The sequence below is a fragment of the Podarcis liolepis genome (assembly GCF_965112155.1).
Source record: "Podarcis liolepis genome assembly, chromosome: 2".
Taxonomy (NCBI): domain Eukaryota; kingdom Metazoa; phylum Chordata; class Lepidosauria; order Squamata; family Lacertidae; genus Podarcis; species Podarcis liolepis.
In genome coordinates, this window is record NC_139555.1 from 69,149,900 (window position 1) to 69,162,521 (window position 12,622).

At 48.9% G+C, this 12,622-nt stretch overlaps 1 protein-coding gene across 2 annotated transcripts in view; it reads left to right on the top strand.

Annotated features, from left to right (window-relative positions):
- Positions 1-12,622, top strand: part of DBN1 (drebrin 1) — a 42,230-nt gene that overhangs the window by 21,645 nt on the left and 7,963 nt on the right. For both annotated transcript variants that reach the window (XM_083488358.1, XM_083488359.1), the window contains exons 2-7: positions 4,542-4,597; positions 5,577-5,689; positions 7,585-7,659; positions 8,632-8,778; positions 9,291-9,368; positions 9,745-9,969. In XM_083488358.1, the coding sequence (XP_083344484.1) occupies positions 4,542-4,597; positions 5,577-5,689; positions 7,585-7,659; positions 8,632-8,778; positions 9,291-9,368; positions 9,745-9,969 (694 nt within the window). The remainder of the gene's footprint in view (positions 1-4,541; positions 4,598-5,576; positions 5,690-7,584; positions 7,660-8,631; positions 8,779-9,290; positions 9,369-9,744; positions 9,970-12,622) is intronic.

Genomic DNA, 12,622 nt, shown 5'->3' on the forward strand with positions numbered 1-12,622 from the left:
ATCAGGAAGAGGCCTTACCAGGCTGCTAGACCCTGGCAGGATGCCAGGTGCTGATGGCAGCCTTGCTCCCTCCTCCGATATCAAAGGACTAGACTTATCACAGAGAAACAAAGAGATAAACCGATGGTGTAAGCAACTTCTGCTAAAGCCAATATTGTGATGAGATGCGGCTGTGGAAGGTTTGGGGCCAGGGAGTAAAGGCAACCAGTTCATGTTGGGAGTTGAGAACATGTGTCAGGCCTGCTGGATGAGGCCAACAGGCCCATCTAGTCCAGCACCCTGTCCTTGCGTGCCTGCGAGCGGGACTTGCGTGCAAGAACCCTCTGCCCACCTGCAGTTCCCGGCAACCAGCATCCTTCCTCCTGCCGGCGGAGTTCCCCTTCTGACTCTAGCAGGATTCTGGCCCAAGGAACCGAGGTCATATGGCGCCCCGGCCTTTACTGGAATGCAAACAGCCAAAGAATTTGGCAGGTCAGCAAATGGAGCACATGATGCCCAGGAAGAGACACAACTCAGCAAACTCCCACTGTAAGCTGTGGAAAGGCCGGGCAGGGAAGGCACCTCCCAATTTGCCATGAGAGGGTGGCGGTGGGTGCACACGGGAGGAGCAGCATTTGGGGCCAGCTGCCAGCGAATACCTCCCCCCTCCCTCCCACCCCCACCACCCAGCCTCCCCTGTAAATCACCTCCTTCCTCCTCATATGAACTGTGTCCCAGCTGGATGGCAGCGTGGTTGCCATGGTGACACAGAGATGCTGGTTGCTTTGATAAGCTGAGGGAGTCTCCCCCCCTTTCGGTCTCTTCGCCCACACAACCTGGACCAATTCTCCGTGCTCCTTCCTTCCCCCTTCGCATGAGGTCTCGAAATGAGGTTGCGAAGAGAACACAACCCCCATGTGCTCTCGGCTAGGGTGTGAAAGCCTTTGGTTCTGATTTCTGCTGGCTGATTGGCAAAGGATGGAGGGAATGGCTATACCCCGCCAGAGATGGAAGAGAGGGTGGTATCTTGGAGACGGTTTCCATGGAGGCCCCTTCACACAAGCCCTGATGGCTCATTGATATGCTGCTACTGCTGCTTTAATTTCACTATTTCTCCCTCTCCGCCTCTTAACACCCCACCCCACTCCACCCCTCACATTCTTATTGGGCAGCAGGCAGTTCACTGCCAGAAGCGTGAGTGGGTCTTACTCCCCAGGTGGGCAACAATTATACCATCCTGGAGGGGTGAGGCCTCTGCTGCTGCAGCGCATTCATTTCTCCCCATTTAGCAGAAGCTCCTCCCTCAGCCTTTTGCATGTGGCCTGCGGGCACATGCAGCATTAAGGAGACAAGGGGATATGGGTGGAGGGGATCTCTCTCACTTGAGCACAAAGCACCTGGAACTGATACCAGTGAAGCATCTTTCTTGCACATCAACGAAAGAGAGGACAAAGGCAGGCGCTGATTTGCATTTTTAAAAACCGTGTTCTAATAGTTTTGTAGGGAAGCAAATTTAGAAATAATTTAGTATAATTTGAATAGAAATACAATACAGGCGACTCCCCATTTACGCAGGGGTGACGTTCTGAGGCACCACGCATTTAAGTGCAATTGTGTAATGAGAACACAATTGAAAAAGCCTGCAAATGAACGCCACAATCGCTCCCTCCAAACCTTGCTCAAGCTCCCCACAGGCCTTGATGCAAAGGCTTGTGGGGTTCCTAAGCACTGTTTTGTGCCATTTTTGTGCTTCTCTAGGGCTATTTTTGCCCCCTTTGTGCCACTTCTGTGTTTGCGGTGATTGTGCCTGTCCAGAGGCATAGTGCAGGGGGTGGGGCACACTGGGCACCACACCGCGGGGAGTAGCACTTACCATGGAGCCTGCAGCGCGCCCGAGCTACACAGCTCTCTTGGGAGTGACACAGTGGCTCAGGCACCTGCAGGGTCCGCGCTGCCCGAAAAAGCAACACGGGCCTGCTGGACACAGGCGCAGAACATGGCTCGGGCTCTGGGATTCTGGCGTGCCCTGCCCCATCCCATCCCATGGGCACCACACCCACCCACATGCCATTTTGGGGTTCTTTTGTCTTTCAACCAGGCCTAGACCTAATGACCTTTCTAGCAGAGGATCCCCTCAAACAGAAGACTGTCCCCCGTAATGTAGGCGATGTTGAACACCCTCTTTTCATCGCTCTTCCCTGCTGTTCCTCTTCTAGAAGTGAAGTTGGGGCAGATGTACCAGCTGAAACCTTGGGGAGTGCCTCTCCTTATCACAGCATTGCCAGACAGAATGTAAAACAAAAAGGGCAGGCAGGATGGGATGGGGGCTTTGTTCTAGGCAGGCTGGAGGAGCAGCCGTGTTCTAGAAATGCTTGCTCTACATCATGGGTAGGCAAACTAAGGCCTGGGGGCCGGATCCGGCCCAATCACCTTCTAAATCCAGCCTGCGGATAGTCCAGGAATCAGCATGTTTTTACATGAGTAGAATGTGTGCTTTTATTTAAAATTCATCTCTAGGTTAGTTGTGGGGCATAGGAATTTGTTCATTTTTTAAATTTCAAAATATAGTCTGGCCCCCCACAAGGTCTGAGGGACAGTGGGCCGGCCCCTTGCTGAAACAGTTTGCTGACCCCTGCAGTCTACATCATGTTGCAGGGGACTGGACATTGCAGCACATGCTGCAGTAACCCACTAGGGGCCGCTTGTCTGTGGAGACTGAGCCCACCAGTGTAGGGAACTTGCCTGCCTTGGTGATATCAAATATGGCAGCCTGCTTGCTTTACCTACACAAGTTGACAGGAGGAACTGAGAGCCCAGCCGGATCCTGCATGCACAGGCCAGTCCTGGGTTGCATCTGTTTGGGTGAGGAACTTTAGGCCCCATGGCTAAATGCAGCTCTTCTAGGCTTCTGTATGTGGCCCTCGTAGCTCTCCCTACGCCTTCACTGGCCCTCCTTCCCACCCAAGTACTTTTGCTTGGCTGGAATCAGTCCTTGAAGCCTGAGAATGCCTCTTGCTAGTCTGGGATGATTGTGTAGAAACAGGCAACCTAAGTGACCAGGAGGACGGAGAAACTCCCAAATAAGGAAAGATTACAACATTTGGGTCTTGGGCTCTTTAGCTCTTTAGTGGCAGAAAGTTCAGAACAGACAAAAGGTCTGATTCAGCAGAGCTTTTCTTAGGAAATCTACTGAAAATAGTTTAATTCAAATGACTCTATGTCTGTGCATGCACACAAACCAAATATAGCCCATCTGGGAATCGCACATGAGACAGGCAGTTTGCTGTTGCTCAAGGGCATTTTCAATTTATCTGCTCCAGGCATGCTCCAGGAGGCCCGGTCCTCTGAGGGTGCCTGCTGCCCAATATACATGGTGCTTTCTATAAATAATTCTCAAATTTGTGGAATGTGCCTCTTTGGTGGACAAGTGGAAGGGGGAGCAAAGTTTCAGGGGTGATAGAATAGGACTTCGGCACACGCTGTGGATCTTCCCTCACTAACCAAGACACTGGTAGATGTATCACCCTATGACAGTGAACATCATCTTGGATTTGTGTGGGTGACCCCATCATTACTTCCCCATGACTCCAAATGTGATTTGGAAGGAAGCAAGTTTGGAAATATCTGTTGCTTTCTTTCTGTTTCCTGGGGCACGGCTTTCAGAGGGGTTGAAATATATTATGTTGTAATGCAAGATCTAGACTTTCTCTGGAATGAGAGGCATTCTCTGGACAAGACATTGTTGTCCTTTACTCAGGACTGTGTTTATTGTGCATCATGTGCAGTAATGGTAAAGGGTAAAGGGACCCCTGACCATTAGGTCCAGTCGTGACCGACTCTGGGGTTGCGGCACTCACCTCGCTTTATTGGCCAGCATGACTAAGCCGCTTCTGGCGAACCAGAGCAGCACACGGAAACACTGTTTACCTTCCTGCTGGAGTGGTATCTATTTATCTACTTGCACTTTGACATGCTTTCAAACTGCTAGGTTGGCAGGAGCAGGGACTAAGCAAGGGGAGCTCACCCCGTCGCGGGGATTTGAACCACCGACCTTCTGATCAGCAAGTCCTAGGCTCTGTGGTTTAACCCACAGTGCCACCCGCATCCCTGCATCGTGTGCAAACACCACATAAATACAGAATTCATCATCCTGAGGGTCAACTTTCATTTTATTAAAATAGTATTTATTGTGTTGGTCCATAGACCATACCAGGAAACCTACATTTTATTTTTAAAATCAAGTTTGTAGACCTTGGGGGCTAAGAAGAGTGTGTATCTATCCCACCAAGATCTCTGAAGCCCCACAACCGCAGTGACTACATGGTTGGGCTTTATGGTTCTGTTCCTCTCCCTGCTACTCGAGGGCTACAGGAGCAGAACCAGTTCAGTAAAGTAAGCCAACATGGGCAAATCTGCTTAATCCAAGCCCTAGCCTCCAATTTTACCTAGCACTATATCTGCATTTCCTCGGTGCAGGAGTTGGATAGTGAAGGATTTGTGCAGCCCTGCCCTTATCTGTACATGTTTCTCCTAACCTGTTTGTGTGATTCTCTGACTTGCAGGGCTTTGTACACTTACGAAGATGACTCCGATAACCTGAAACTGGCTGCTTCGGGAAGTGAGTATTCCTGTCCCTGCCCTTGCCTCCTTGCTGGGCAACCTTATGTTGCTTAGCTGATCCAGTCCTGGCAGTTCTCAGTGCTTCACCAAACTTCCCTCTCCAAAAACAAAAATCCCCCTTTTTTTTCTTTTTAAAATATATTTTTATTAAGTTTTACATAACAAATTTAAATTCAAACACATCATTCACCTCTTCAATTAGGATTCTCTGAATCCCTTGACTTCCCTCCACCCTTCCATGGTTACCATTATCAATCTTTTCCCCCCTTCTGCTTATCTTATTTTCTTTAATTTGTTAAAAAAGTAGTAATTCATTTTTCCATAGTTTTTTGTACATTACAAGCATTACTCAAATCCCACCAAAGTTGTTTACAGTGTTCTCTTAAGTACATTGTAATTTTTTCCCATTCCTTCTTAAAATTCTTCTCTTGCTGGTTTCTGATTTTCCCAGTCAGTTTTGCCATTTTGGCATAGTCCATCATCTTCATCAGCCATTCTTCTCTGGTTGGAACTTTGTCTTCCTTCCATCTCTGGGCCAGTAGTATCCTCGCTGCTGTCGTCACATACATGAATAGACGACAACTAAAAATCCCATATTTTTCAACAGGGTTAGAGTTGAAGACTAGAGTTGAAGGGGTGGGGAGATAAATGGCCATGAGTTGTGGCAAGGGCACACCCAGTAAGTTGAGAGATTATTCCCTTTTATCATGTGTTCCTCTGTCTACCCACCTGAAGGGCCGAAGTTCAGTGCTGTATCATCTGCTCTGCATGCAGAGGTTTTTGGTCCAGTCCCTGGCATCTCCAGATACCAAGAGTCCCTGCTTGAAACCCCAGAGAGCCTTCTCCAATCTGCGCAGACCGTACTGAGATAGATGACCCAATGCCCTGGCTCTGTGAAAGGCAGTGCCCTATCATGTCCCTAAGGGAAAGAGCAGTGTGGTCTGTGTCCCATAAAATCTGTCTCTTTGCTTCTTCAGCTGGCGGCCTACAAGAACTCTCCAGCCATTTTGAGAACCAGAAAGTGATGTACGGATTCTGCAGTGTCAAAGACCCTCAGGCCACCCTCCCTAAATATGTCCTCATTAACTGGGTAAGTCCAAGAAGACTCTGGGAGGCAGCTTTCTCTGTTCTGAAGGGGAGCAATATTAAAGTTGACTGGGCCACACAAAAAGAGGACCTTGGTACTGCATGGGAAGGGAAAGTTCCACCAGTTACAGCTTTTCCTCCCACTATGGTGAGAAAAGCCAGACAAGGAGAAATTCAGCCTTCTTTATGCAGAGGAATCCTCTCAGCATCTGGAGCTGGCAGCCCTGTACAAACTAGGGTGGAGAATTCAGAAACAGCCAAGTGTTTCTCAAACCTGGGTCTCCAGCTGTTGTTGGGCTACAACTCCCATCATGCCTAGCTAGCAGGACCAGTGGTCAGGGATGATGGGAGTTGCAGTCTAACAACAGCTGGAGACCCAGGTTTGAGAAACCCTGAATGGTGAAGGCTGATGGTAGGTCCCTGGTCTCTCAACTGTAGGGCCTAATCGTGCACAGTCTTTGTTTACCTAAAGATAATCTCTGTGTAGGAAAAAGCACCAGCCCATCATTTGTGAAGGCTGGCACGAGTGCTGTTTGGGCTGTGAATACAGGGGCAGATAAAGCTGGCTAGCTCTGAGGAGGCCTGTAATGTGGAGGTTGATCTTTCTAGCAGAACCCTTGCTGACTGCTGGGTTTCCATTGATTTGTCTGCACTGCCCTCTAGTGGAACAAATTCCATTTTCCTTAATGAATCTAAAAGGGTTGACCACTCTCACACACCACTCCTTCTCCTTCCCACTTTCTGTCCAGACTTGCTTCCTATCCTACCTGACATATTCCAGCTTGTGACAATCTTTAAATACTGCTTTTGTGGAAAGTTCCTTTCACTAGGCCTTTTAAAAAATGTCTTTGTAGAAATATGAGTTTAACAGTCTGAACCAGCTGCCTTTGGCCTGATGCCGCCAGACATTTTGCATATTATTATTATTATTATTATTATTATTATTATTATTATTAATACCCCACCCATCTGGCTAGGTTTCCCCAGCCACTCTGGACGGCTCCCGACAGAATATTAAAAACACGATAAAATATCAGACATTAAAAACTTCAGATGTCTTCTAAAAGTCAGATAGTTGTTTATTTCCATGACATCTGATGGGAGGGCGTTCCACAGAGAGGGTGCCACTACCGAGAAGGCCCTCTGCCTGCTTCCCTGTAACCTCACTTCTCACAGTAACGGAACCTCCAGAAGGCCCTCAGAGCTGGACCTCAGTGTCTGGGCAGAACTACAATTTCCAGCATCCCTGTGTATTGGCCATGGTGACTAAGGCTGATGGGACTTGTAGTCCAAAAGCATCTAGAGAGAACCAGGTTGGGGAAGAGTGACCTAAAAGAAGAAACACACTACGAAGTGCTGCCCAGGGGCAGAAATTAACAACAAATACCCAGCCATTTGGAAACCACTGAATATCGCTACTAGCCCTAGCAAGATCCCCTTCACAAGGGTGAGATCTACTGTGAAGGAATATAAGATGTACTCTCTGTGTCATTTCCCAGTCCTTAACAAATAGACAGCAAAAAAACTCCTGCCAAGCATTGATGCTCCAGGACTTAGAAGAAGCTGCAGATTTAGGTATGTGGGGCAGTGTTGCTTCCCTGCCTTGTTGGCACAGTGATATGTCTGGTCTACATCTCATCCACAATTATTAAGGAAGACCTTTCTGCAGAGAAAATCCTTGCTGCTCTTGCTTTCCATTCAGAAATCCAGAGAAATGTCCTGCTTTCTTGCGTGCTGGTGCCACCCTTGTCCTCCTCCTTCTGAGCTCTCCAGATGCTCTCCCAAGTAGCCTGTGTCTCTATGTGCATGTAGAATAAGATGCTGTCTGCTGCTGTCTCACAAGAGTGGCATCTCCCAACACTAACCTTCCCCATCCCTGTGCACCTTTATGCCTGGCAGGTGGGAGAGGATGTTGCTGATGCCCGCAAGTGTGCCTGCGCCAGCCATGTGGCCAAGGTCGCGGAATTCTTCCAGGTCAGTGGCAAACTGTTTGGGGAAGGGTGCGCAGGTGGGAGTGCCTATGCAACAGTCCTTTCCCATCTTGTGGAAAAGGGATTTGGACTTTGTGGAAGAGGGAGCATGGTTCTCCTGCAATGCAGGGGTGGAAAGACCTGTGGCCCTCCAGATGTGGACAGAGAGCGTAGCCCAATAACATCTGTAAGGGCACATGATCCACATCTGGGATTGGCAAGGAGTTTTGATCGTGAGCTGCTGGCAGGAGACCTGTGCCAGCTGCTGGGTCTCCGCTGTTGTCCTCCAAGGCAGCTGCCTTAAATCCTCATCTGACTTCCTGCTCAATGCAGAATGCAGCTTCAAGTGGGGTGGTAAACCTGAGGTCAGGGGCCAGATGTGGCCCTACAGGCCTCTCCACCCATCCCTTGGGACTCTTCTTAGTCCTTGCCTCTCATCAGCCTGGTTTGTGGCTTTCTAAAGTGCTTTTGCCTGCCTGGTATATGTCCTTGAGCCATGATCATGCCTCCTGCTTGCCCAGTTTAGGTAGGCAGGTAGCGGGTGCACAGGTGGGTGTAATCCCCTGGCTTTTGTGTGGCTGGAGTAGAGCCTGCTCTACAAAGGTAAACGTCACACATCCTTTGCCCTGCTTGCTTTTGCCTCTGACCCTGCCCATCACTGGCAAGCAGCCCCCCAGAAAACTACCCAAGAGGGAATGCAGGCTCTATCTGAAAGGGGTTCCCTGCCTTTGAAGCTACAGTATCCCTGACAAATATGCTCATCCAGACTCCGCTTAAATAGCTCCATTGGAGGAGAGCCCACCGCCTCCCAACACAGTCTTTGTCTACTGTCTAGCAGCTCTCTTCCCAATAAATAGGAAGTGTCCTCTGGTGCTGAGCTGAAATCTCGTTCCCTGCCATTTCCTGGTCCTAGTCCATCTTCTCCAGCTTGGTGGCTGGACCCTCATTTTTCAGTGTGGTTTGAATTTCTCAACAGGGTGTGGATGTCATTGTCAACGCTAGCAGTGTAGAAGACATCGACCCAGGAGCCATTGGGCAGCGGCTCTCCAACGGCCTCGCCCGCATTGCCAGCCCCGTGCTGCACCGTCTCCGCCTGCGCGAGGATGAGAATGCGCAGCCGGTGGTAATGCTCCTTCTTTGCCATGCCCCCCTTTCCCCTTGCTGGGGAGAAGCAACGCCAGCCTCTTCTGGGCTTGGGTGTGGCTGGTCTGCTGAAAGCAGTTTCTACTTAGGGCAGCCTTCCCCAGATTTGGACTCCAGCTCCCATCAGCCCCTGCCAGCATGGCCTGGGACTAGGGGAAGATGGGAGCTGTAGTCCAACACCATCTGCAGGCACCAGGTTGGGGAAGGCTGTTGACGCAGGGTAAGAAAGATGGTTACAGTGGAGTGGATGTTTCAGTTAGCAATAATCGCACCTCAGATTAACCTCACTGGCTACGATGGGTGCACTGCAAATCCTCCATCATACATTATAAACTGCCTTGAAGAATATTCTGGTCAGTTACCCCCATGCTGTTGTAAAGCATTATGAAACACACCAGGGCAGTGAGAACCTGGCAAGCTGTCTTGTTATCTGTGTGTTCTCATTCACACACATACACATCTCTCTCTCCTGATTTGATTTCTTTGTTCCAGGGCACCACCTACCAGAAGACTGATGCTGCTGTGGAGATGAAGCGACTCAACCGGGAGCAGTTCTGGGAGCAGGCCAAGGTAGAGAGGTTTTACCAAGGAAGCCCTGTCCCTGGGCAGGTCAAGTCTGTGATTAGCTATGACTATGACTCTATCTATCTATCTATCTATCTATCTATCTATCTATCTATCTATCTAATCTATCATCTATCCGTCTATCTGTCTATCTATCCATCTATCTATCTATCTATCTATCTATCTATCTATCTATCTATCTATCATCTATCCAATCTATCATATCTCTCTCTCTCTCTCTCTCTCTCTCTCTCTCTCTCTCTCTCCCTCACACACACACACACACACACACACGTACGTCTTTCCTTACCTTCATCCCTGTTCCAGCCCTTCTGAGTGAGGTGCAGCACCTAATCCTGTCCCTCTTTTCTGTCCCTTGCAGAAAGAGGAGGAGCTGCGCAAGGAGGAGGAGCGGAAGAAGGCCCTGGACGAGCGGCTGCGTTTTGAGCAAGAGCGCATGGAGCAGGAGAGGCAGGAGCAGGAGGAGCGAGAGAAGCGCTACCGGGAGCGCGAGGAGCAGATTGAGGAACACAGGCAAGGGGCGGCCGGGAGGGTCTGGCCGTGGTGTTGTCTGTGTGCAAAGGGAGCCAAGGAGGCAAGCCAGGTGGTTCCTTTGCAAGCCAAGACGGGCAAATATTGGTTCGTCCCACGGGAGGGAGAGGGCTCTTGTGCTCTAATCCTGCTTGCAGGCTTCCCATCATCAGGTTGGTCACTGTGAGAACAAGATGCAGGACTAGATGGGCGTTGGCCTGATCCAGCAGGCTCTTCTTAGGTTCTTATCTGCAGCAGTGTTGGGTTTCGTTGTCCACTACATTCCAGCGGTGTCACATGCTGGGTTTGGGATGTTATGAGGTCTTCCGTCCTTCTTGACACTCATGATTGGGTAGCAGGGTGGTTGTATCTGTTATTCCCCCTTCTCCTAAGGTTCTTCCCCATCCTTTCTTGGATTGGTCATACAAGGATGCCTCTTCCACGTTGCTAGCTTGTTGGAAGCAATAGTGGTCCTGTTTCATTGGCTGCCCTGTTGCTCCTCCCTCTGTTTGGATAGGCCTAAGTGCCTCTTGGTCCTTCCTGAATGTTATGCCGCCAGTACTAATGGTGGTGAGAGTTTGCTTGAACACAGCATGATAATTTAGTGCGGTTGGAGGTATATATCAGCCTCACCTCTTGCTGTTTTGAATTTAATTGCTCACAGAGCCATATACATGTTTACTGAATGTATTGCGCTGGTAATAGCTGTTTCCTCCAAAACATTCCTAGGAGGTAGGTTCAGCTGGGAGGTAGCAGCTGACCTGAAGTCATTCAGAGCGCTTCGTGGGTGAGTGGGGATTGGAACCTCCCCAATCCTCATTCTACTTCCTCTCCACAATACCAGTGGTTTTCAAGCTGTGCTTCATGGGATCTTGGGGTTCTTTGAAAGCCAGTGAAGACCATTAATGGCAGGCAATTTCCCCTGAAAAATGGCCTGCCCACTGCTGCTGATTGTTCTCTGCCATGTTATGTTGGAGCACAGTCTTGCACTTCACACTGAGTAGAGGTGAGACCCCAAAGTCCTGGCAGAAACCTGAGTGTGTTCTTTGGAAGGATTTCATGGCAGATTGGGGGGGGGGGGGCTGAGCAGTTGAGTTTGGAAAGAACTCTCTTCTGCAGTCGAGTGCGGTAGAAAGCCACTGCACAGCAGCACCCTGGCACAGTGCCCTTTCCCAGTTGTTTGGTCTTCCTTCTTGTTGTAGGATCATCCAAAGCTTTCAATTTACAACAACAACAGCAACAACAATAATAATAATAATAATGTATTATTTATACTCCACCCACCTGGCTGAGTTTCCCAGCCACTCTGGGCGGCTTCCAACAAAATATTAAAATACAATCGTCTGTTAAACATTAAAAGCTTCCCTAAACAGGGCTGCCTTCAGGTATCTTCTAAAAGTCTGGTAGTTGTTTTTCTCTTTGATATCTGATGGGAGGGTGTTCCACAGGGTGGGTGCCACTACCGAGAAGGCCCTCTGCCTGGTTCCCTGTAACTTGGCTTCTCGCAGTGAGGGAACCACCAGAAGGCCCTACGTGCTGGACCTCAGTGTCCGGGCTGATCAATGTTTACTTCTTCTGATGACAGAAAGATTGGCTGCTTTGGTCAAAGCCATACCACTTGTCCTGTGTCCTACCAGAATAGATTGAAGAAACATCTGAAATTATAGGTCTTTGCCACCTCCTGCATATTTATTTGGGACCAAAGGGAACCATGCAACAGTAGCCAATGTGCTTTTAATGGTTTCATATTCCATGTGTGCAATAAACAGTCCCTTTTCTGTGATTTCCTAGGTTTATCAGGACTTCTGCAGCTCTTTGGAGGGCTGTATGTGTTGGGTGGCAGTGCTGTTTCATAACTGCTGAACGATGACAGTCTCTGAAGTGAAGCACTTAAATCATTTTGCATTTGCATGAGTGGCAGTGATGAAATTTTAATAGAGAGATAGACTGGACCCAGCCTGGGCAGGACATATTTGGGCATACTTTCCCATGTTGTGGTTTATATCCAAACAGCTATGGTAGGCTGGATTAAGAGTACAAACACTTCGTCATTTTCATACACAACAGTGGTTCCTAGGTGTGCACGATAAAAAGGGGTTAAATATACCAATTGCAGGGAGGGAGGGGAGTCAAGACTCTGCAGAGTCAAAGGGAATGTATGGTAATAATATGGATTGTTGGAAAAAGAATATGTAAAGAAAATAATAAAAATTTACTTGAAAAAACAACAACACAGTGGTTCCTAGGTAGGTGAACATGCAGCAGACAGAATGCCAAATGGTAGGATAAGAAATTGGAGCACCTTGGTGAGCTGACAAGGTATGGAATGCAATAGGCTAACATGTAAAGTGTAACACCTAAGAAAGGAAGCTCAGAAGGTAACCGTTTAAAGGTGGGAGGCAGAAACTGGATAGGATTTGGAATGGGACACACTTGCAAAACACGGAGCGGCAAGAGGCATTTAGCAGAGCAGCTCCCAGAACACAAGGCATGATAACCCCTCCAAATGTTCCTTTTTTCACAAAAGCATGATGATCTGTGCTCAAGATGGTATCAGGGCAGCTATACGTGATTCCGCTTTCAGTGTTGTTTGGGCCTGCGAAAGTTCAGAGGTGGACATGCTGCTTCATTTCCAGCTGGTGCATGCCCCATCGCTTCCTGCTGAAATCCTGCAACTTCTGGGGTGGGCGGGTGGTCCTGCTTTGGTTGTGCTATAGCAAAAGGGTGCC